Raw genomic sequence first — 26,658 nt, 5'->3', positions numbered from 1 at the left:
GTGGTAGGGCTTGAACCCATTTTCACATATAGGACTGGTATGAATTTTAAAAAGAACATTTGAATAAATGCAAGTACCAAAACTTTTTATTAAAAAGGCGGCTGCTGCATGTGGTCACTGCAAGCAGTGTTCCAATATTTTTAAGGAGGATAGTATAAGTTTACAAAATGGTATGCAGAGTAGAGTGAGGTTCTGTAAGGGGAATTGCAATACGAAAACGATAGTGTATCTAGCAACATGTGTAAACTGTCCTGCATTTTACATAGGAAAAACTGTGAGAGCTGTCAAGGACAGAATGTATGAACATGTTTATGACATTAAGAGCAAAAAAGAGGCTAGTGCACTATGTAAGCATTCCATAGTTTGTCCTGGTTTTAATGGTTTTAAGTTTGGTATTATAGACATGGTTAAAATAAATCCTAGAGGGGGTGATGTCAAAAATGTATTGTTAAATAAAGAATTAAAATGGCAGTTGAGACTTAAATCTAACATTCTCCCAGGTCTGAATGAGTATATCACCATAAAACCAGTGTTAACTAGCTAAAGCATTACATCTGTAGTTATTTCAGGAAGTGTTCACTGTTTATTCTGCATTTTGCATTTTTCATTGTGTGTTATTTTTAACATTATTTTTAATATTTATGAACTCTACAAAGTCGTGTTATGTTATTTTAAAGGTTATTTAGAAATGTGAGCATAACGTATAAAGTAATTATGTGGGTTCATGTTTTTAAGACACTATATGTATTTACATTTCAATTAGATCTAATGGCATATGGTATAAATAGTTAAGTAAAATCATGTGGGGATATCTGATGAAGTCTTTTCAATCAAGACGAAAGCGCTCATTCTGTTGTTTTTGAATAAATCATTTGCTACCGTTTGTGGACCTGGACCTCTTTCTGGTGTTAAATGTTCTCATTATTTTGACATCTGTTCTGTAACCTTCCTTTGCATGAACTTGAGAGTTTGGTTAAAATGTTTCAACAGTCCATCCATCTTGGGATGGTACATTGAGATTTTTAATTGCTTGGCCTTTAAACATTGGTACAGTTGGTACATTATTCTGGAAACAGAGAGCTTCCTCATCAGTGATAGGTACCTCCATCCTCAAAAATAAGGCTAATTCCCTGGCTATGGATTTAATATTAGCTTTACATAATGGGATGGCCTCACGGAATTTAGTGGTATAGGCCAAGATAAACAAAATATATAGAAATCTATTGTAGATTTTATCGCTGACCCCATAGTGTTCACTGTAATGCATTCAGATGACACTTTTGTGATATAGGCAGTGGAATGAAAACATTTTAAAAACCTGGAGGGAAAGGCTGCCTTTTGATATTCAGGGCGTCCATCACAAACATTTTCAATTTCTTTTATTATTTCGGAACAGTAAAACCTTGCCTGGATCTCAGGTTTTATCTTATACATTCCTAGATGCCCCTGTAGCAGGTATTGATTTTGATACCCTCAGCAGAGGACAAGGGCATGGATATATACCGATCTTTTGTCTCTTAAGTTTCTAAATGGTTTGGTCTCCAGTACCTGGTATGCTAGCTACTTCTTTTCTGTCCTCGTCTACTCTATATAACAAGTCATGTTACAACTCTATGTGTGGATAAGAAGTAGATCCTCTTGGTCAGTTTCTTGCTTTGTTTTTCTCCGTGTCATCTCAGTGTGCCTTTGTAAAATGCAGCTGGCTTACTTGTCAGCTAACTCTGGGATTTCTTCAAGGTCAGCCTCCAGTGATGTAGAAGGCCCCATACCTGCCCTCATAAAAGTTGTGATTTTCTGACAAATCACTAGGATCATCTGAGCATTAAAGTCAACTAAATAATGACATGGATTTCAGTTTGAGACTTCTTATCCTTCAGAAAATGCATGCTAACACAAATCCTACATGATTTTTCATATTATTCTAACAACTTTCTAAGTTTTTAAGAGCAGTATTTTTAAATGTGTCCATGTTTTTGGACATTTGTCCCCCAGTTATGTCATGCTTTGTCTAGATTTCTTGCACTAAGAGGTTGAGAGGTATGGAAGGCAGTGCTTTCTCTTCTACCAGTCTCTCTGTCTAAATACTGTCCTAGAATGAGCAATTTTAATACAAGTATTCTTTGTCCATTGCTATGCCTGCCTTATTTAATTTTTTGTTCCCTGTCTTTACGAACCTACTGCTTAGAGTTTTTGTATTTTGGCCAGTGAGAATTTCACCAGGGCTCTGTTGAAAGCTGTTCTACCCCTTAGTGTACGCCACATTCTCCTTCCTCTTGTATTCTGTATGTGGTTAGCCCCTGGTTGAGTGACTGAACATCAGCCTCTTAATTTCCTTCTTTTCTCTAAAACACACTTCCTATTCAAAGGATTTTGTTTTACTTTCAGGTACTTGTTACCTTGTCTTTTTTTGTTTGTTTGTTTTATAGAAAGTTGGGTTTATCACTCTGAGCAGGTGGTGGTTCTCCCTCTGTACTTTTTCTTGTTTAGAATTCTCTGTCTTTCTGGGGCTTTGTGTTTTAGTGTGACAGGCAGTTCAGAGTTCAGCTTATGGTATGTTTTCCATACTTCATAATGTCATTTCTTCAGAATACACCCTCAGTGAGTGTTCCAGTGTCTTCAGCTCTAGCTTACTCCACCTCACTGTTTTGCTCCATTATCAGGATACAGTGACTCTTCTTCTCTGCTTTTCAGCACTTCCAAGCTGCAGTAGTTCGGCATGCAAATCCCTTACTTCTACTATTTCTTTTGAGTTACATTCTGACATATCATAGGAGGTTACTAGACTAATGTCCCTTGGGCCCTTACAACCTTAGCCAAGTTAACCCTTTTCCCCCCAAGAGTGTCTTTTACGATTAGACACTGAATCAGCACCCATTTCCCCTATCTAAGAGGAATACAGGTGGAACCGCCAGGGTGAATTTACAGTTTCCCATCCAGTCATCCAGATTATGCTTAGATAGGGTCAACAAGGGACTCTACTTATTATAGATTGGCAGTCTATTACAGAAATGAGTTAACCTTTGTGAGACAAATCTGTCCTTCCAGCAAGTCCTATTGATGTTACATACCAGGTTAAGGTCCCTTGAGCGTGTGACGTGTACTGTTTGACTTGTGAATGTGTAGCATTTTTATTAAGGCAGGGTTGGAGATTGCCTTAAATGCAAGGCACAGGTCACCTCTGAGCAGTCTGTACGACACAGGGTAGAGAGACGGTGATTTCATTCTGTCCACATTTGACGTGCTGGAGACCTTCAATTTTCCAGTTTAGTACCCCCTGTCTCTCATGAATAAGGGAAGCATGTAAATGTCCCAGCATATTCATTTTCATCCTGTCTCTGGGTTATTTGTATGCAAACTATAAAGGCCAAAAACTACTATGGATATGTAAGGCTGTGTTTAAGATCCTCACAGATCATTAGCCTGCTAAGAACCCATGAACTTGTTTACAGTTAACTCTCAGTTAACCTGAACTCAACCAGAAAAAAAAAATCGAACAAATACAGTACAATTTTCATGTGTTGCATTTTCTGTTTCCCCACCCACAGAAACATACCTTACGTTTTCAGAGTTTTAGAGTTTTAAAAAGGAAGACTGTAATAAATTCCTCTCTCCCCAACCTAAGAACAAGTCAAACCAAACAAATAGTATAGGGCACAGTATTAGTCAGAGCTATTTTAATAGTAACTGTCAAGCAACCAGAAACTGCAGTTATCTGGCATCCACCAATCCCCATGGGTACCGGTTAACTGAGAGTTTACTGTATTTCATGAGGATAGGATGGTTTGTGGAGGAGTGATAGAAAATCGGAAGCTTCTTAAAAGGAACTAATACGTTCAGGAAGACAGCATGTTTTGAAAGTGTAAGTCTACAGAGTAGGGCATAGTTTAAAAATAGATTTAAGAATGACTTAAGGTGATATAAGAAAGGTTTCTTCCTTTTTTTTCCACCACAGAGATGATTGTAAATGCATGAGTCACCCTACTGCAAAAAACAATGGATTCATAAATTGGGGATTTCAGGGTGGCTGGAACAGTGCTCTAAGGCTGTTTTGAAGTGTAAGTCATAATGAAAGCTATCTATAGTGGCCACTTATCCATGGGGCAGGGTGAAGAGCAGACAAGTTTGGGTTCAGATCGTTCTTGTTGTTACTTTCACTGTAGCCATCTGTGGCACGCCAGTTAGCATTACTGTCTCACGTTTCATGGTTTGTAGTCTGGTTTCCAGCTGGTTGGTCCTTGGTAATGTAAGTTAGAGTACAGAGAATTGATTTGGCGATTAGGATTGAATGTGACTGCGTCCTGAGGATTGAATGATTACCTCTATTAATAGTGTTTGAGTGCAGCAAAATTATAAAGTCGAAAGAATAAATCTTGTATAAAATATCGATGCTGGTTAAATGTTTTTAGTTATGTCACCTGATTTGTAATAGAATTGTTATAATAAAATTGTTTGTGAATGCTTTTAATGTGCTTTATTTATGAAATGAGTTAACATGTCATTTTCTTAAAATCCTTGCTAACTTTTTTTGGTATTTAATAACAGTAGTTGTTGCATACCCAGTTTTGAAGTTCCAATGTGGAATTAAAGTGCTCAGTTGTGTTTTGATTTTTGTATAAATTAATTTTTTATAAGCTTTGACTTTCTTTGGATTGGCTTATTGGTTTTTGGAAGTTTACTTGTTCTTGCCGTCTGGGTGCTGACACAATGTGGTATTTTCGAGTTCTGAGTTGATTTTTTATAGCATGAGGTGGATTATTGTTATCTGGGTTGCCCTCCATGCTGAGTTTTTATGGCCACACTGTCGGTATATCTCTTACAAAGAGTGATGCTGAGTGAGTAAGTAGTACAGGATAAATCACTTCTAGGAATTACTTATTTGTACTGCAGGATTTGTAAATTCAGTATTATACAAGTGTTTCACTTAAGTAACTTTTGTTACAGATAGCATTTTACGTTCTTCCCTTGCACACATACTCTTGTAGTTTTAATAGTGAATTCCTGACTTTCATGACTTAATTATCATGTTAACTCTACTGCTGTAAAAACAACTTGGCACCAACTGGACCCCTTCACATTTCTTAAGGGATACTTTCTTTCTGTAGTGCAAGCTCTTTCAATGGCTGTAGCACTTGGGCACACCTTTTAACATGTCAGAGTGCTTGTAGGCTGGATGTTAACAGTGTAGTAATCCTGACTTCTGTCAGACCAGATGTCCAGAACTCTGGATGTACTTTGTATCTGTTAAAATAAGGGCTGTTTTTTTTTTCCTGAAGTTGTGCATTTTGCTTTTATTTTCAGTATTATACGTCACTTCCTTTTCCTGAGGGGGGAGAGTTCTTTTCTTACAATTAAGTACGCTATGACTGCCAGACTTATCCTTTTATGTACTATACAGATCATTCTTCTTTTCAAATCATTTGACACATAATCACTTTAAAAGGTAAATCAGACATTTTGTAAATGTAGAAAGAAAAGATTTGCCCTTAAAAATCATTTCTATCTTAAATTATTTAATACTGTGCATCACTTGCAAATATAGATTTGCAGATATTTTTCTTCTGTATGGTACTGCAAAACTCTCATGCCTAGCTTTAACGTCTGAGTCACAGTTTGGGAAACTGTCATTAGCTGTTAACATTGTCTTGTAGTATTTGTTTTAGTTTTAAGTGTTTGTTCTGTATTTACAATTAATAATGAAACTTTCTTATTTCAGTAATTTTTAAACTATGGTTTGTAGATAAGACAGCATAGTCAAGGTAAGCATGTTTATCAATATGTTGGGCCACAACAGTCATGTGCTATGGCCTAGCGTTTGTAATCCACATGTGATTTTGTTTTATATTTCTGTGGATAGACTCAGAATTTTTCTCTGCAGTGCAGAATGTATTTTGAATGTGTAGGAAGGCATGGGTATTACTACACCCAAGTATGTTTTTAGGCATGAGCTGGAACTTAAGTGTGCTACATTTTGAAGCCTTTAAGGGATTAAGGATCTGTGTCTGTCTGTGAGGTCCATGTGGTCTGTTCTAGCTTCTTTAGATGCATTTAACAGATTTAATGAATAGGTAGCTAGGAATGTGATTAGTCAGTTTCCTTGCCTATTATGTAAGTGTAATTAAATATATGACTTGCAGGTAGCACTCCTGAAGTTGTTTCCATGGTAATCCTCATAACTTCAGCAATGTTGAGCACAAGCCTTTCCACCATTGTCTTCACTTATGGCCACATGGGAGTTTTATTGTGATGCATTTCTAAAATTCTGTTCAGATCTGATCGGTTATGAAACTGGAATTTTGAGTTTTGGCACGTCCTCCCTGTGGTCGCTTGGGTTTCCTCCGGGTGCTCCGGTTTCCTCCCACATCCCAAAGACATGCTGTAGGTGGATTGGATACTCTAAATTTGCCCTAGGCGTAAGTATGTGCGTGTGTGTGTGCCTTTTGTGGAAGGTTGGGCGCCGGGCTGGCAACTCGATACCGAAAAACTCCACTTCCAATCATGAGCAGACCGGTGATCTGCTGTGGCGACCCCTAGCTGGGAAAAGCCGGAAGGAGAAGGCACTGTCAGTAGTTTGTGAGATTCTAAAAATATGCCAGTGTTGTACTTCAATTAGAAGGGCAGCTTTTTTAAATGTTGAACTTGCATATTCCGCCATTGGCAGTTTAAAGTATTTATCAATAAAGGTAAGCAAATGCTCTGTTCTTTTTTTGTGGACACACACTCTTGATTTAGAGTCTGTGCAAGGCTAGTTACATTTTCATGTGTTTTTGTTTTGCATGTCATTGAGTCATGTAACTTACTTCCGGTTAGCGATCCATTCCCGGAAGCCAGATCTTTTCTTTCTCTTACACTTTTGTATTTACTGCTTTTAAATTGACCTTGTAGGCTATTTCAGTTGAACATTCTGCAGAGTAGCTGGAATTATTGGTCGTCTTTTTGCAAGTAATTATCCACAACTGGTACCATCCGATTACAGTTTTACTGCTTTCTTACATTAGCAAATCTGTCATCGAAGTCCTTTCTGTGCCAACTATTTAAAAAAAAAATGATTTAACTCCTGTTTTATTTCCTTTCATTCTGTTCTAATGTCAGCACTTTTGAAATTGAACACACTACTTCATGTCGGTGTACTTTTCTGCTACCTTCCCTGTCTTTCCTCCCTTTACTTCAGATTGTTGTAGATACCTGGGGAGGTAATCCTACAATGTTGTGTTCCTTTTTTTCAATGAACTGTAAAACAGAAGCTGCAGTCTCAGAAGCTTGATTCTACATACACTGGTGATTGTGTTTTGAACATTCAGTAACAAGGGATAATCTGTAAGGATTAGTGTGAATACGCTCGTGATAGCAGATCAAGTTTCTCTCAGTTTATATCAATGTTGTTGTGTCTTTCGGGTTTTCCCGGTTAGGGGTCACCACAGCAGAACTCCAGTCCACTAATGATTGGCAGTAGATTTTCACGTGCCAAGTTGCCAGCTCTGACACGCAACCTTCAACGAAGGTATGCCCATTCACGCATGTCTCCACACAGAAGACGCTCTAGCTGAGAATCGAACAGGACAATGTCTTACTGTGAGGCGACAACGCTACCGCAGCACCACTGGGACTTTGTATGCCCTTCCTTTTGACTCTCTAAATCTCCAAGGCCTATAGGTGTAGCATCTGTTCCTGCAAAGGTTTCACATCTTGGATAAGAGTAGGCCATTACTGTTTTCTGAACTTACTGTTCTATTACCTCCAGTTGAGTATGGGTGGTGCCATCCACAACCAGTTAGCTTTCAGATTTTTGACATAGTTAAAGAATGTCTTGTGATTATCCCTAGCTGGGAAGGCTGTTTTTGTTTTGTAATTAGTTTTGGAGGACTTGACAAGGTCTTTTGTTTGTTTAAGTTAGAGAGGGATTTCTTCTCTGCTGAGCCAGTTCCCTCTTATTCTTGGATATTAGTTTCTTTCTGTTGTTGTTGTATAGCCTGTTTATACTAGGGATTGTTTTTTTGGCAAGACTTTGTTTTAATCCAGTCAGGTATGGCCGATTCTATACAACTGCTTAAGTGATTATACGGAGTGTTTATGTACACCTCTGCATAGGAGTCCGTATTATCTGCCTTCAAGGGGGCTTTGAAACTTTTTATACCATCACTTAGTAATAGGTAATTTACCTTAGAAAAAATTCTTAAGGATTTTTGAGCTTAATAGGGTATCTGGTCTGATAATTACATCGAATGAGAGTGATCTGTGGTCCTGTCTTACCAGGGAGGACATCACACAGAGGTGGTGCAGTGTTGTCCCATGTTAGTGAGTACTGTGTCCAGGACATATGAGCCTCTTGTGGGTGTGCAGACTAGCTAGCTGTTTCAGAGCATTTGCATTGACAAAGTCTAAGAAACTCTGAGCCAGCATGTTTGTGCGGTCATATATGTTTCCCAGTTAATGGTAGGATAATTAAAATCACCCATGAGTAAGGTTTCGGGCTGAATGGCAAGTGACTGCAGTAAGTTCAGGTATGCTTTTCCTGTTTCATGGTAGGGACCTATACCTAGCTGTGATATGGAAGGGGGCTTTGCCTGTAGTTAATTGGACATGGAGTAGCTCAAGAGAGTCATATTGTTTGACCAGTCTCAAGGTGTACTTATCCTTAATGAAGATGGATACACTTCCTCCTTTGGTTCTTTCATGCCTAATTTGTGGTCTGAATGTATGGAAGGGATTGTAGCCTTGCACAGCTGTGCCTTTGAACCATGTCTCGGTGAATGCACAGATATCAATATCTTTCAAAGTGAGGTGTGCTTTGTCATACTTTAACCTTTGTTTTGTTGTATGCTAATACACCATCATTGTTGTTCTGCTGTTCGAGATTCCCATTTTATTATCTAATGAATCACATTTTTTCAATATTTCAGCTGTAGAATTTGTACCAGACACTAGATTTTTATAACTTCAAAATTTTCCATCCATGTAAGACTTAGATGTTCATCATTCTCACTGCTGCAGAAGCTTTTTGGCTGTTTGGGTTGTTTCCTGCCCAGGAAACAACAACCGGCAAGATTCACAAAGTTGTGTTTCCCTCCCACACCTTCACGCTGATTGGCTAGCCCCTTGATGAGATGATGATGATGATGATGTAGGCATCATCTGGACATTTCTTGCCACCTCAAGGAAAAACAGCTCTGAGGCTTCACTGGAGCAGCAGTTGGTTGCAGGCTTCATTTCTGGCAAATAAGTCCCTATGGAAAACCTTCCACAGAGAAAGCATTGCCTTTTTAAATGTATTTTTTCTGTATAATATTAGCAATCTTTCTAATATCAGATGTTTCTTGTCAGAAACTGCTGTTTTTAGAACTGGACGTGTTACTGAATACTGTTTCTGTGTACATTTCTACTCTTTCCAGTTGTGGGGAACACCTCAAATAGATCTGTCTGCCTCCTTTCAAGACAGAAAACTAAGTAAATTCTGCATCAGGATTCCTTGCAGGCAGTCCTGGAAAATGGATGCAGTTTCATTCCCTTGGTTAAAACGATTCTCCCAAAAATTCTTGTGTTGACCCCCTTCTAACCCGGGCCAGGAGCAATTACCTAAAACTTCCTGTCAGATTTTATCTATTCATATGAGACAAGGGTAGATTGATGCACCCCATTCTAACATAGTCCCACTAAACCTACACCACCAAAATCCGCACATAGAAACACAAAAACATTTGCGGAGGCTCTGAATAATAATCTGCTCAAGCAACAGAGACCTCCAAAGCAGAAACGCAAGCAACCTTCACCCCCCAACACAAACCCAGCTGACGCATAGCCCACAGACTCAGTGTGCCACTCAACCACAGCCCATAAGGCAAAACAACTTACCCAACACACTAGTCATAGGTGACACTATAGTTAGGCACACTGATGTCCCACTCACCAGGCTAAACAAGGAGGAGGTTACTGTCAGTTGCCTGTCGGGTGCTAGGATCCGCCACATAACCCACGTACTCAGGTCACTCCACAAGTACAAATATGACTGTCATTGTCCATGTTGGTGTGAATGACCTGAGACGTACCTCCCTGGACTACATGAAAAGAGACATGGAAGAGCTAGAACCTAGCCCTGAGTAGCATCCTGCCATCTCCCAGAATGATACCATAGTACAAGGACAAAATGATTGACTTCAATTGGCTAAGCTTCTGGTGTCATTCTAAGGGGATCCAGTATCTGTCTGCCTGGGACGACATGGTCGACAGACCATGATGCTTTGCCAGAGATGGCTTGCACCTGTCACCGATACTGGCTAAGGCTCTTGCCATCCCTATAGTGCCTTTTTAAGCCAAGGTTCAAATGACAAATTCACCACTGTAACAGGAACAGGCAAGCAAAAACTGAGGGTAATGCTACTCAGTGCTAGAAGTCTAAACCTCAAAATGCACTCCCTCGAGGCACTCCTTAAAATGGAGAACATCGATATCTGTGCAGTGACTGAGACCTGGTTCAAAGCTGCAGAGAGCACCCCTGCATTACCAGGCTATACCTCATACCACACTTTTCGGCCACCTAACCTGGACCGGAACACCAAAGGCAGAGGTGTGTCCATATTCATTAAGGATATCCACACCTCCAGGCTAGTTGCTCAGCATAATGCATCCGAGGTTATCCAAGTGCAACTAACTCTGGGCAAAACTGCAATCCAAATTGTAGCTTGCTACAGATCCCCCACCATGCCCCAGGATTCCCACTCCTCTTTTCTTGATATACTGGAAAATATTAGGGTTCAAACAAACACCCTAATAATGGGCGATTTCAACTACCCCACAATTAACTGAGAAAACTACTCGTGTACCAACTCCTTCACTCAACGCTTTCTGGAATTCATAAATTCCAATGCCCTGGATCATCTTCTCCACACCCCCACCAGGGGCAACAATATCCCAGACCTAGTCATTGCCAACATGAGTGACCGGTGTTCCACACCTGAAGTCAACTCCTCGTTGGTCAGATCTGACCATAAGCTAATCACCCTAGATATCCACATCCCGCTCCCACCCCCTATTAAGGAAATCATGGTAAAACGTTTCTCCAAAGCCAACTTCAATGCTTCTTAAGACAGAAGTGGCGAACTTCATGGCACCCATGGAGATGGACAATACAGTTACGACTGCTGAATCCTACACAGATGCACTCTATAAGCACTTACACGAGTGCATGGATCGTGCTATCCCAAACGGAACCAAGATGCTGTCTTCCAAAAAAAGGAAGCCAATCTGGTGGTCCCCTGCCATAAACAAATGGTACAACAGAAGGAAGAAACTGTTGCAAAAGAGAATAAAATCCCATGAGTGGAGGAGTTCCGTGGTCAGCCTCAGTAAGAAGCTGAGATCCCTTATAAGATCCTCCAAAGCTAGCTATGAAAACAAAATTGCCACTGATTCTAGGGAAACCACAAAGCATTCTATAGCTATGTCAAGAATCTCAATTGCAACACCCAGATCTGCTCTGAGTTACAGCACAACAGCATGAAAATTACAGAACCAGCTGATATTACCAACATCCTGGCAGATAGATTCAGTGCTAACTTTACCCCCTCTCACCCCCTAAAGGGCCCATATCTCTACAGGAAGAATGCAGAGTCCCTGTAATCACAGCTACGCAGGAAAAAGCTGCACTCTCTAAAGCCAAAAACACAGCATCCATGGGACCGGACAACATCCCAGGCTATGTTTTACATGAACTTCAGAATGAACTGGCTCCCCACCTAAGCACCATGTTCAATCATAGTCTTACATCAGGCTTTGTGCCCACTGAATGGCTCACAGCAACAGTTATCCCACTTCACAAAGGGGGAGCCACCACTGATCCCGGGAGCTATCGCCCTATTAGCCTGACAAGCCTGGTCTGTAAGGCCATGGAACGTATCATTATGGAACTCCTAAACAAAGACATTGGTAACCTCCAAACTCTGGACCCCACCAAGTTCAGGTTTGTGAAAGGCAGATCATGCCTCTTGAACCTGATCAACTTCTTTGAGGCAGTTACCAAAGCCGTAGATGAGGGTAAGGTGGTTCAAACAGCCTATCTTGACCTCGCCAAGGCTTTCGGCACCATCCCCCATTCTGGAATTATAGCTAAACTCACTAAACTAGGTATAAATCCCTACATCACAAAATGGGTTGCCAATTGGCTTACTGACAGAACACACACTGTAAAAGTTGCAGACTCCAAATCTGACTTTAAACCAGTGACAAGTGGAGAACCACAGAGTTCAGTCCTGGGACCTCGCCTGTTTGGTATCTACTTCTCTGAAGTACAGGCTAACACAGAAGGTCTTTGACTAATGAAATTCACAGATGACTGCAAACTAGGAGCCATAGTTGTCCCCAAGTGATGTGGACATCCTACAGAAGGGCTTCACTGAGACAGATGCCTGGTGTCATAGCCATGGCCTCAAGCTTAATGCCAAAAAGTGCATTGTCGTCCCCTTTGGTAAAAACTCTATACCCATGAGCTACCACGTAGGCGGTAGTCTACTTAATGTCAAATGATAAGAGACCTGGGGACCAAGGTGGACGGTAGTCTCTCCTTTGATAATCGCATCGCCACAGTAGTCAGGAAATCCTTCTACGTGGCACACCTCATCACAAAAAGGGTTCTCATCTAGGGAAAAAGAGGTCGTTGTTCCCCTCTGCTCAACACTCATTAGACCCATTCTATAGTACAACACCCCTTTTAGAATGTACCTCACAAGACATCTGCAGCAGCTGGAAAGACTACAGAAGTACCTCACAAAGAGGATTATTGGCCTCAAACAGATGCCCTACACTAACCGTCTCAAAAAACTCCAGCTTTATTCCATAGCATATCACCTACTCCGAGGTGATCTCTGCCTAACATGTAAAGCTATGTCAAACCCAGAGCTGTTGGACATGCTACACCTAAAGAAATCCTAAATTCCTCCGAGCTACACACACTAGGGACCTAAACCTTGTCACCACAATAAACAGGACATACTGGAGGGATATATTCCTGTCCCAGAGACTTCCCATACTCTGGAACAAGCTACCCATCTTTGTCAAGCAAAGTTCCTCATTAGCACTCTTCAAGAAAAATCTTGATAAGTGGATAGGCAATAGGAAATACACCCTGGGGATCACTTCGGTGGCTTTGCTCGACAGGGGCACAGGAAAATAACTTTCTTGGGTGGCATAAGCCAGGGAAACTTGTTGGCTAGGCTTACTTAAGCCCTTGGGCCAATAGCCTAATACCTACCTATGAACAACTTGAACTGCCTGTCTTCTTGATTCAGTTCTAACACTTTCTTAGCTCTTTTTCATGAGAATGTGCAGCAGGTACTAAAGGAGGCAAGAAATCCTGCTACTAGGAAGTCTTATGTTAACTAGTGGAGAAGATTTTCTAGTTGGTGCCTTGCCTACAGACTTAGCTCTGTCTTGGATTATTACCTCTGGTTCTCAAACATTTGAAAGTTACTATCCTGTGGCCTGTTTACTCCTTTGGCAAGAGTTATTTTATCAGCCATTTCAGCATGTCTTCTTATGGATCCTCCAATTCATTCTTTGCTCAAGCCACGTCTTTCTGTTGATATGTAAGGTCATATTGTTACTCAGGTGACACTTTTTCCAACAAAAAGTAAAGCTCCCAGTTATTTCAGCCTACATTTGAATGAGCTATTTTGCTTGTTTTGGTTCTTTTTTGGTAGAAATGCTGGGTTATTACTCTCATATCTGCAAAAGAGTGTTTGTGTTGCAACCATTCACGGTGGGCTCACTCTTTTGCTTTACCATGCGTATGGTTATCTGTAGAAGAAAAATCCCCAATATATGCCCTTACTACATTCAGTGTGTACCTTGAATCTAGCGATCTGTCTCCCTAATTTGTTTTTAGAATTTGAATGATAGGGAAAATAGATTATGTATAATGTGGTCATTCTTTTGCAAGTGAGATATTTTCTTGTCAGTACTAATTACTTTAGGAAGGTTTTACAGCTGTGGAATTTCTGGTATTGGACTGGAAAAAGAACTGTGTCCGTTCAGACAGTTCCAGTTTGTTGTTCTTTGCTAAATCGTTTATTGTTGTTCTGACCATGGTAAAACATTTCCAGGCAGGATTAAGGCACATTCTAATAGGGCCTTGTTTTCTTTGATAGCATATTAGAAAGGAATGGACTCCTAGAAGCATTCTAGAGGCAATTACATGGTCCTTTGTACATACTTTTGCAAAACATTACATACTGGACTGGCCTTTGTAGGACCATTTTCAGGTCCAGGACTGGCTTTGCTAGGACCTTTGTCCAGGGGCTCCTGGATCCTTATCCTTCATCCTCTCAAATCAGCAGTCGGAGTGAAGATGTGTGAGAGAGCAATAGCTTTGAGTAGGTGGCTAATTGGTTACTGAGCAGAAACAACCCATATCGCCAAAAGGCTATTGGACTTATGAGGAATTCAAACAGCTGTTGCTATGCTAAGTGCAGTTTGCACAACTGTACTTTTGTTCTGTGCGTGTAGCTCAGGTTTGTAGTATGTAGAGTTCAAGTTTAGTTTGCTAACGAGTCTTCATTGTTTATTGTGTATTAGTTTAGACAGTTGTGGATATTTTGTATTATTTTTATTTTGAGGTATGTCTTGCAGAGGATACCACTGCTCTGGAACAGACTCCCCATCCTTGTAAAACAAAGCTGATCCTTGTCCATATTCCATTGCAGCTTGGATCTGTGGATGGGAAAATGCAAATGTACCTCAGGACTGCTCGTGTATTACTAATGGATAGAGGCAGTTCCTACATGTTATCTATGGATCTCCTCAAATTGTCTATGGTGTGATCCCATTTATTCTCATTAGAGGCATTATATATAATTATTGTCCATGATATGGGTAAGACCAGTCTCCAATTAATTGGGATAGGTTATTTAGAGCAGAAAAAGGAAGTGTCTAAACTTAAAATGGCCTGCAAGGGCAGCTGGCTTAGTACTTACCTGTGAACCTCTTTCTGGATCCGTAGTCTAATTTGCTTGCCTCATGTCTGTACATGTGAGAATTCCACCTGTCCAGATAAGATGCTGAAGAAGCACAAATGGTTATTCCGAGGTCCAGGAAAGTGAACAATCACCCAAGTGAAGTTGGATCCTTAACCAGTTAGTGAGATCAGTGTTACAGCCGTGCTTTGGATTAATGTGTCATTGCAACTGAAGATACAGTAAGAGTTAAAATTTCGGAGAAAGTGGACATATTAAAAAGGTCACACATCCAGAATCCATTTTCCCAGAACATAGTTGATGAAGATATGGTTATTGAACGAAACAAAATACTGTGGTTAGTGGTCATGGCTGAGACAAATCAGCTGTTGCCACTTCTCTTGGTTTAGAGCTACTTTCCTACCTTCTTTGACAGTTATATCTACCTATCACAGGTGTTCTCTTACATTGTCTGTCCATCCATCCATCCATGATTTGGCTGGAAATTCTCATCTTCTATTGCCTTTTTTTTTATGGCTGTCCAAAATCTGCTTTTCTGCACATGACCAAGGCCAATACTATGATCTCCTTAATGTTCTCTGCACTTGGGGGTACATTGACTTCTGTTCTGATGTCCTCATTTCTTTGTCTTACAGTTTGCATCTTACTACCCATTTCAGACATGTCATCTACTTCATCTCAAACTTCCTCTGCTGCTCTGCCTTCACTGTGTTGTGCAGAAGCACTGATTGCACTACTCTTTAGTACAGCTTTTCAGCTTCTTTGGCATTTTCTGTCGCACACTACCCCCGACAGTTTGTGCCAGCTGCTAGCAGTGCCTCTGATGATTAGTTTAGCCTCCTTGTTCAGGCTTGCTTTCTCTTCAGCCACGTGTTCCAGATACCAGATACCTGAAGCTGTAATTCTGTTCCACTGTTTCCCTACTGTCACAGTTTTCAGTTTCTTCTGACTCCTCCATTTGCTTCCATGACCACTGTCTTCTATGTACTCATTTCATCATATCTACCTTAGGATGAAATGAGATGTATGTTCTACCTTGCATTCCAGTCCCTTATCATTTGCTGAAGTTCCTGTTCAGAGTTTACCTGTATTGCCACATCGTCTACATGCAGAAGTTTTGTTGTTTGCTGGTTGTAGTTCATTACCAGTATGAACAGCAATGAGATTAATACTGGGCACTTGTACATAGCTTGCACTTATTCTGCTAATAATTTTGGGACTTCAACTGCACTAATTCTGCCAATATTTTCAGAACTTAGACCATCACAAGACTTACCAAGTCAGCTTTTTTTGGGATGCTATGAAATGCTTCTTCCAAGCGTAGGAATACCCAGTTGAACTATTCCCTCATCTCCAGCTTCTTCTCAAATAATCGTCTCAATGCAAGCATCAGGGCAGTTATACCACAACATGATCTAAATCTGATCTACTCACCCCCTGTCTTTCTTTCTAATAGGGCTTACTTTATAAGTAACTTAATGCTTTTCAGGCTTAATATCAAAGAAGCCAATATGTCTTAATTTATGCACAAGCCTTTGACCTGTCTTTTCAGCCAGTGAAGTTTAGCATAAAGCCAGAGCTTAATTTGGAATTAAACAAATAGAGTACACACAAGGTGGGAAATGTACATCAGACAAGGAACCCATGGCCTTATTTATGGGCCAAAGGCAGCTGATTTGGGCCATCTGCACTTGGTACTGAAAGAAATCAGTAGAAAGTGGGGTGGCAGCAAATTGATAAGCAATTGCTGTGTACACATTCCTGCATTGCATCTGTCCTTGAGTAGGAGGGGCACTCTGTCTGGGGTAGAGCAATTACAAGCCAGACAAGGGTGGTGGTTTGGTCCATAGGACAAGTTTCAATACCCAAGTCACAGCTGAACACACCAAGTTGGAACATCAAGTCAAAAGTATGTTCAAAATAATGTGTAACAGAGGTAACCACTGCCTGAATGAAGCCAAAATACATCATTATACATATGTTTGTGTTAGAGCCACATAGAATGAAGTTGCCCATTACTAACGAGCCTGGAAACCCCAACACTAAGTTGAACTTATGCCGTCACATAGTTGGTTGCTCGTAGATGAAGATGAACCCACAACTCGATCCTGTTTTCGAAAGTGTTGGTAGCCTATATCATTACCTTGGTCAGTCATGGTGCAGAGCAGCTAGAGGTCACAGTCCTTCCCCTTATGCTGTTCAGTCTCCAGAAGGGAATTTTGCAGAACCCTGGAGGCAGGGCAGGTATGACATGAAGACCCAAACATTTCATGCAGTCAAGTTGCTGTGGGATAAAGGCCAGGTTGACATACGACAGTAAGTTAAAATGGGTAATACCAGGCCTGGACTTGGCATTAGAATAAAGAATGTGATGCTGTCAAGTTACCTGATATCTTTTCTGTTTGAACAGCAGGATCTTTCAGTATGTCAGACAAGGTGAGAAGTCTGTTTGTGTGGTATTTTACCACAGGGTGATGGGTAGTCACCAAAACAGACATTATGCCCAAGGGACCATAGCTGTCCATGTCAGCTTGCTTTGTGCAGCCCACCCTGTGCTAATTTTAAACTGTGGCATCTCATACAAGAATTTAAAAACAAATCTAAAGGTAATCCCTGAGGGATACTGCCAAAAGGATTCTTCTTGAATAAATTATAATGACCTGTGATACAAGATGACCTGATTGTACTATTAAAATATCACATCAATAAAATGCCACAAACTGAAATAAAATAACTGCAGAGAAACCAGAGTAAAGCTACTGATACGTTACTGCAAAAAAAGTCCAGTGCCATGATTGAATGGCTTGTAGAACTTAGACAAACCAAACATACACATGTTTAGGTAGTCATCAGTTATAAATATTAAAGAAGTTGTGCTCCTGCTGTGAAAGTGTGTAGCATAAATGTTCATGCTGCAAATGGTCAAAACCCTGCTGGTAACGTGCAGCCCCCCAACACACACACACACACACACACACACACACACACACACACACACACACACACACACACACACACACACACACCTCTGTGTTGCACAGCATTAAACAAAGAAGGAAGGCCCTAAAATAGTGATCAGTGGTCTTGAGCAATCACGTCTTTCACTCTTTCCTGGTCAGGCAGCTCATTTTAATGATCTAGAGCAGGGAGTCCATATGGTGTTACTTACAGTTTTATAATTACCATCCAGTTAAGAAGGAAAAAGAAACAGACTGTCAGAGTTTGTTAAATCCGTGAATTTACTATGTTTTTTACAGAATAGAAAAGCATAGTAAATATGCAGAAAGAAGGCATTAAGAACAGAAAAAAGATAGCATTCCTCCTCATCTGACATGATGATGACATTACAAAATGGGTGGAAAGCAGGTGGGAGAAGGGTGGAGATGGGAGGGGTCATAATGAAAGGTGGCAACCCTATACAGGCTCTGGTATTCTCTTTCAAAAAAAAAAAAAAAGAAACAGACCATCAGAGTTTAAATCAGAAGATTTACTACGCCTTTCTACAGAAAAATTTTTTAGTAAGTCTGCAGAAAGAGGGCATCAAGAATGGACAAAAGAGGGCATTCCTTCTCCTCTGATGGGATGATGACATCATGAAATGGACGGAAAGTGGGTGGGAGAGGAGAGGACATGGGTGAGGTTATGGGAAGTGCAAGTGGTGTGGCCATGGTGCAGTTTTAGCCACAACGAAAGTTGGCAGCCGTAATCAGAAGTAACAGGTGACCGAATACCAGCCTATGTTTAGTTTTACTGTTGCTTTTCAGTTTTGGTAGGTTAACATTCTCTCAGGAAGTGCTTTCATATAGTGATTTGTAAGAATATTGCATTTACTAATCCTTTTAGTACTTGTCTCATAAGGATTGTTGTTCTGCAGTGTGCATATAGGTTCATAGGTTCATAGGTTCGTACTAGGCTATCTGCCCAAGTGCATTTATAAGCCTAGCCCATAGTTATTTGGCTTTCGCCACCCCTTTAGTTTGAATAAAACTATGCCTATTATTTTGCTGTGCCTCTGTCAAGCAGTGACACTGAAGTAATCCCTGGGGTATATCTGCGATCCCCCATCCATTGGTCAAGATTCCTCTTGAACAAGGCCAGCGAGATGCTCTGCCTCACATGTACCGGGATTTTGTTCCACAGCATAGGGAGTCTCTGGGTGATGAATCTGTCCCTCCAGCACGTTCTATTAATAACCGTGTCAAGGTTTAAGTCTCCCGCCCTTGTGGTTCTGAGGGATCTAGATTTTTGAGGTGAAGCATATTCATCAAATCAGGGTTTGACATGGCCTTATATGTCAGGCACAGGTCTCCTCTGAGCAAGCGGTATGAGACTGAATAGAGCTGGAGTTCTTTCAGTTGGGCAGCATAAGACATATTTTTGAGACCCTTTATCCTTTTGGTGAGGAACTTTTGGGGCCTTTCCAGCTGCTGCAGGTGTCGGGTCAGATACATTCCGAATGGGGCATTGTACTCAATCATAGGTCTAATGAGTGATGAGTACAGGGGGACGATGACCTCCCTTGATCTAGATGTGAATCCCTTCATGATCAGGTGGGCAATGTAGAAGGTTTTCCTAACTACTTTAGCAACATGAGTGTCAAGCGAAGGCTACTGTGAACCTGGGTCCCCAGATCCCTGATGACTTCTTCTGTGCTCAGTGGATTGCCACCTATATGGTAGCTAGGGGTAACCTTGTTTTTCCCGAAGGGTATGACTATGCATTTCTTGGCATTTAACTTTAGGCCATGGCTCTGGCACCAGTTATCCGTTTCTGTGAGGCCCTTCTGAAGGATATCTGTGTCAGATGTGTTTTCGACTATGGCCCAGTTTGCAGTCATCTGCAAACTTTGTCAGCCATAACCCTACTGTGTTTGCTTGTACTTCAGAAAAGTAGATGCCGAACAAGAGTGGACCCAGGACTGATCCCTGTGGGACACCACTTGTGACAGGCTTTGAGTCTGACATGGCTCCAGCAACTCTGACCCTGTGGGTTCTGTCACTTAGCCAGTTTGCAACCCATCTTGTGATGTATGGGTTTACATTCAAGCTGATGAGTTTTTCGATGATACCTGAGTGGGGTATTGTGTCGAAGGCCTGTGCCAGGTCAAGGTAGGCTGTATGGACTGCCTTTCCTCATCAATGGCCTTGGTGACTGTCTCAAAAAGTCAACCAAGTTTAAAAGGCATGATCTGCCTTTGACAAAGCCAAACTGGGTTGGATCCAAAGTCTGCATGTTCCCTATGTCTTTATTTATGAGTTCCATTATGATCCTCTCCATGGCTTTGCAGATAAGGCTTGTCAAGCTAATGGGACGGTAATTTCCAGGGTCGGTGGAGGCACCGCCCTTGTGAAGTGGGACCACAGTCGACGTGCGCCACTCCTTGGGTGCGTATCCTGAGGTGAGGCTAAGATTAAACAGCTGTCCTAACTGCGGGTTTAATTCCTCATTGAGTTCGTGGAGCACACAGCTGGGGACACCATCCGGTCCCATGGATGCTGTGTTTTTTGCTTTGGAGAGAGCAGTTCTCACCTGGGTGTTGGAGATGTTTGGTTGGCTACAATCCTCTGGTATAGATATCTCTCCTTTGGGGGTTTGCACTGAACCTGTCAGCCAGTATGTTGGCAATGTGTGTAGGTTCAGTAATCTTCACATCATTTTGAACTAATTCTGAGCATATCTGGGAGTTTCCTCCTAGGTTTCTAACATAGCTAAAGAAGGCCTTATGATTGTCTTTTGAGTCCTTGGCGATTTTTCTCTCAAAATTTGCCTTGGGTGATTTTATGAGAGCTCTTAGTTTTTTACTTATAATGATCAAAGGCGTCTTACCTTTCAAGGATTTTGCTCTATCTTGTAGTAGCTTCCTCCTTTTGTTGTAGAGCTTGTTTATGGCTGGGGTCCACCAGACTGGATGCTTGCCTTTGGTACAAAGAGTCTTAGTTTTGTTTGGGATTGCCTGATCCATGCAGTCCTGTAGGTGCTGGTAGAAGGCATTTGTAAGTGATTCAGCGGTTTGAGTAATGTTTACCACTGGCTCAGGGGCCTTAAAGGAGACCACATTAGTTTTAGAAGTGTGAAGTCGGCTTTTGAGAAGTTTTTCACTGTGGTCTTTTTTATTTCAGGTGGGGCGGGATGAGGACCTCCAGCGAGATTAGTTTATGATCTGATCTCACCAGTGAGGGGTATACTTCCGTGTTGAACATTTTGATCCCATGTTCGTGATGATGAGATCAAGTATGTTTTCTCCTCTTGTGGGAATGGTGACTAGTTGTTCCATGGCATTTGAGTTTATGAACTCCAGGAACCTTTGGGCTAGAGTGTTTGGGCTTGAGTAGTGTTCCCAGTCTATATTAGGGTAGTTGAAGTCACCTAGTATGATGGTGTTTGGAGATACATTTATCCCTCCATTGTTTTCAGGAAGGCCATGTGAGGTTCCTGAGTTTGAGAGGGTGGCCTGTAACATGCTACAAATTGCAGAGCAGTCTTGCCTATGGTTAATTGCACCTGGATGGTCTCCGATGCATCGTGCGTTGCCACCAACCTTGAGGTGTGGGTGTCCTTTATGAATATGGACACCCCTCCTTTCTTGGTGTTGTCCGGATTTTGGGGCCGAACGCATGATATGAGGTGAAACCTGCTAGTGCTGGGGTGCTCTCAGGAGCCTTGAACCAGGTTTCTGTCACAGCACAGACATCGATGTTCTCCATACTGAGAAGGGCCTCGAGTGCGTGCATCTTGAGATTGAGACTTCTGGCATTGAGCAGCATTACCCTTAGTTTTTTACTTTTTGTGTTCTAGGGTGGTAGGTTTAGAATTTGAGCCTTGCCTAAAAAGGCACTATGGGGTGGCAAGAGCCTTTGCCAATATCCGGAAGCCTAGGGGTGACAGGTGCAAGCCGTCCCTTGCGAAGCAGCGTGGCTTGTCCAGCATGTCATCCCAGGCAGCCAGACATTGATCCCCTTTGAATGACACCAGAATTTAAGCCAATTATTAAAGCTGATCATCTTATCACTGTATTGTGGCATCATTCTAGGTGAAGGTAGGATACTGCTCAAGGTCAGGGTCATACCTGCCTGGGCTACATAATCAGAGAGCTCCTCAATGTCTCTTTTCATGTAGTCCAAGGAGGTACGTCTCAGGTCGTTGACACCAGCGTGGACAATGACTGAGTCGTACTTGTACCTGCTGTTGAGAGACCCGAGTGCTTGTGTTATGTGGCGGATTCTAGCGCCCGACAGGCAGCTTACTGTGACCTTCTCCTTACTCAGTCTGGTGTCTGACTATGGAGTCACCTATGACAAGTATGTTTGGTGGTGTATTTGGCCTTAAGGGCAGTGACTGCTTTGCACACTGATTTTGTTGTTTATGCGTTGTTTGTGTGGTGTATTGAGTATGCAGTTGCTTGGGTGTCTTCTTTGGAGGCCTCTGCTGTTTAGGTAAATTTTTACTCAGAGCCTCCAGTTTATTGTACTCCAGGGCTTCATCTGAAAGTGTCCATGTGGATAATGCCACTACCAGTTAGCATATAAATAAAATATTGAAAGTTGAGGTAGCAGGTTTCAACCTCAGTACCTGCTAATCAAAAGTCTGTTTAAACTGCATTGTGTGTATATTGGGGGAAATTATCTTGTGAGTATAGAATACCTGTTCTTTCTTGTAACTGTACCTTTTTTTTTTGCAGTCAAAGACCGCTATGGCAATGCTGATCTTGACCAAGAGTCATCCAGTTCTGAGTCAGATGACAGTAGCGAAGTGGTAAGGAGTTCTTTTCCTCCTTGTGAGCAGTAATCCCCCCCCCCCCCCCCACCCCGCCCCACTAGGTCAGCAGGAGATCACTGAAACCACTGTATTTTCATTTTCATTAAAGGCTTCTGTTATCAGTGAAAGTTGAGATTCACCTTTCTCCCAGCTTTGGTGTATGGTGGATGTTTGGATGTTTACATGTGAGCTGATTTCATATGTATTTGCAGCTGATAGTTTGTAGAATAACCTGTTTTTGTTATATGTAGAGACTACAGGCATACCAAATCTGATGATAATAAACAATTCTAACATAAGTCCACTTGGTTTACATCACTCTGAAAATACAGAATTCCAGTAAAAAATTATTAGTGCTTTCTCACAAATGATACAGGACATCTCTACGTACAAAACAAAATTTTCACTCCTATTTACATATTGGTTATTGAATCTTGTGATACTATATGACCACAAGACAAAAATATTAATTGTGCACAATGAAACAGCTTTCCCCATAATAAATTGTCATAATTCAGCTGCCCTTCTATTTAAGATATTAAAAAATGTTTTATAGTTATTTAATTTAGAGGTATTCTAATAGTTCACTTTTAACTGCCAGAATAATTCTTTGGAAAGAAGAGTGTACTCCTACCAACCTCCTGAATGTGATTTCGCAACTTTTTCTACCACAAAAAAGACAAGTTTCTAAAATTCTCTGCACACAGTCAAATGTTTATACAGAACATTTTGGTATCCATGTTAGAAATACCGTACAAGTGTTCATATATTTGTTTATTCAGTCTTCCATTGTCATTTTATGTAGGAAAAACAGAGAAGTGAAGTTTGTTGTGTGAAGAAGCAATTGCTTGAATGTTCCTTTTAGTGTGTTACTGCTGCGTCTGTGAATACACAAGTACGTGCACACTTTTTTTTTGTTCTAGTCAGCTTTTGTCCCTTAACAGAGTTACTTTTTAATGTTTAACTATTGGAACATGATACTGTTTTTAGTGGCATTGCTTTTCCGTTTGCTTTTTTTCTGTCATTGTTGCTTGACATACCACATCTCTTTCCCGTCTGTGTTCTTTACGCTTTATATGTCATGCTTTTGCTTCTTTGGATTTTTTATTACTTTCCTGTTGAGAATTCTGTTAGCTCGGCTTGTACTTCATGCCTCATTGATTGTGGATGTAGATGCTGGCGTGTGAAAATGACAGGAAGGTGGGAATGTGTGTAATCTATACCAAATGTGACCAGATGTGTGCTTGTTTTTGTGCACATCTTGCAAGTGATCAGACTTAGGGTCATAGTCATTTTTTAGTTTGCACAATTTGAGTTTAAATAAGGGCAGAGCATGAAACAGTTCAGTTATTTTATGTAATTTTTGTCATTCTGTCATTTTGTTGTTACAGGAATTCGATCCCATATTGGATAAGGATTTTTATCGAACACTGTCTCTGTTGAAAAGGCGGGACCCTGTAATTTACCAGAAGGATGTCAACTTCTATGAAGACAAAGGTATGTAGACATGGTAATGCAGTAGAGTTGGAGTTTTTTTTAACATTTGTCTGACTCTCTGCAGGTTGGTTGACCTTGTATGATTACTAGTACCCTCCCACTGAGTAGACTGCCATTCCTCAATGTACCATTGGTGGTATATGTTCTTTGTGTTTCACTGATGTCCTTCAAGGATGCATCTGCAGTCCTTACATATGGGTTGTCCTGCCTCAGGCTTTGCTACGGCAGTCCTGCAGGGCATTTTAGCTACACCATCCTTTTCTTAGATCCTACCACCCCCAGCTTGGCTATGGTATTCTACCCATATGTAAGGACTGCAGATGCATCCTTGAAGGACATAGTACAGTTTTGTACCTACCATAAATGTAGATGTCCGATAGGTATGCATCTGCAGTCAGGTTTACCCTCCCTCCTTCCCCTCTATGGTATTTCCTGGGTACTTATCCCTCTTATAGCTAGCTGGGGTTATCAATTATGGTGTATTTGTTTTATATTATTGTGCATGTTTGGAATTTTTTGCATCTCTCCAAATTTAGCCTTCCTTAGAGGGCACCTGGGGCAAGAAAAACTGAGGAAGATGGCGTCGGCTGATGCTTTTATACCCCAGGCGCTCTGACGTCGGGGAGAGGGCGACATCAGCCGACGCCGGACCCAGACTTTGGAATCCGGCTGACCGAAGGGCTGCCTGAGGCAGGACAACCCATATGTAAGGACTGCAGATGCATACCTATCGGACATCTACATTTATGGTAGGTACAAAACTGTACTTTTCAGTCATCACACTTTGTCTGCTGAGGCTTCCAGTTATTGTCCTATTTCCACTAGGTAGTCATCAGGCCTGCCAACAGGTTTACCAGCAATAGATAGGTGAGCCCTTAGCTGGACAGACAGTGGTCACCAATTTGCAATAGTGTTATTCACACAAATAAATTACAATGGAAAGGAGCATTGCTTATTTTAAAATTTGATACCTTATACCCTAAGGGGTTAAACAGAGAGCTTAATTGGAAATGGTTGTTATAATTAATTGTTTTTTTTTAATTGTTTTATTAGAACTGTTTTTACTATAAAAAGGAATGAGAAATGGTTCTTGTTATACTCTGTTAAAGGCTTATGCCGAGGCGCTGGAGAAGAGAAGTCTATTACGAAAATAAATTTATTGGATTTACTGGCTGAGTCATTCTTTGGGGTTTTTTTTAACATTTGTCTGACTCTCTGCAGGTTGGTTGACCTTGTATGATTACTAGTACCCTCCCACTGAGTAGACTGCCATTCCTCAATGTACCATTGGTGGTATATGTTCTTTGTGTTTCACTGTTTCAGTCATCACATTTTGTCTGCTGAGGCTTCCAGTTATTGTCCTATTTCCACTAGGTAGTCATCAGGCCTGCCAACAGGTTTTCCAGCAATAGATAGGTGAGCCCTTAGCTGGACAGACAGTGGTCACCAATTTGCGATAGTGTTATTCACACAAATATAACTTGGTGGTACTTGCACTGCAGAATAAACTTGATATCAAATGTTTAATTCCAGCAGGCTGTGTTATAAGTACTGTTTATGGCAGACTTTGTTTGTAATACCCCCCCCCCCCGGCTGCCCGTCACCTCAGTCTTTCCATAACCAGTCAGCTTGATCCTTTCTAACTAGGGTAGCAGACAAATGGCCAGTTCATTCTGTCATGAGGTAAGATGGTAAGAACTGGCCATAGAAGCCCTTCATCCAGACATCCAGCATGGGATTTTTTTGTGTCCTCACTCCCTAATGCCCACAGCATCTGACTGAAGGAGCTCTCACAGTATTGACCATTTACAGGCATACTACTGCTTCTGCTGGGATGCAGGTACAGCTTAAGTAGGTGTGCTTCCTTCATGGCTCAGTTGCTCCTCATGTCTAATTTCTGTACCCACTTCCCCATGGTTGTCAGTACAGCAGTGGACTTAGCTGCATACGTCCTGCAGATGAGGAGAGCAGGAGTTGGGCACACAGTCCTGTCCTCTCTGCCTGGCACCTTCATCACCCAAGCCGGTACTTGGACTTGAGTTATCTGGGTCAAAGTCTGGATTTTCTCCGTCTGTGTGACAGAGATGGGCATTTTTCTGTGGCAGATTTGAATTAGATGCATTTCTCTTAGCTTTGTTAACTTTTTTTTTTACCTTCAGAATCTGGTTCAGATAAGGAAGAAAAGGAATCCAAGAAGAAGAAAGAAAAGCCCATGTTCCTAAAAGATTATGAACGGAAGGTCATTCTCGAAAAGGGCGGGTAAGTCATTGAGTGACAAAAATGTATTTCCCATTTTCATGGGTAAGCAGCAGAGTGATTTATATAGTGACACATTTGCATTACATTCCTGTGGACCTGAATGTTTCTACCAAAGGCTTCATCTCCTGAAGCCATTCGGGAGTTCATGTGAAATCTACAGAATATTTTTTACTTTGAGCAAGTAGGTAGA

General features: G+C 41.2%; 1 protein-coding gene across 1 annotated transcript in view; it reads left to right on the top strand.

The window, feature by feature from the left end:
• Window positions 1-26,658, top strand: part of KRI1 (KRI1 homolog) — a 1,261,256-nt gene that overhangs the window by 98,678 nt on the left and 1,135,920 nt on the right. Inside the window, exons 2-4 of the mRNA XM_044084757.1 lie at window positions 22,636-22,709; window positions 24,104-24,209; window positions 26,369-26,468. Of these exons, the coding sequence (XP_043940692.1) occupies window positions 22,636-22,709; window positions 24,104-24,209; window positions 26,369-26,468 (280 nt within the window). The remainder of the gene's footprint in view (window positions 1-22,635; window positions 22,710-24,103; window positions 24,210-26,368; window positions 26,469-26,658) is intronic.

Source organism: Protopterus annectens, chromosome 9.part0 (genome assembly GCF_019279795.1).
Source record: "Protopterus annectens isolate FY-2018-M chromosome 9.part0, PAN1.0, whole genome shotgun sequence".
In the NCBI taxonomy this organism is placed as follows: Eukaryota; Metazoa; Chordata; order Ceratodontiformes; family Protopteridae; genus Protopterus; species Protopterus annectens.
This window is presented reverse-complemented; position numbering and strand designations above follow the sequence as displayed.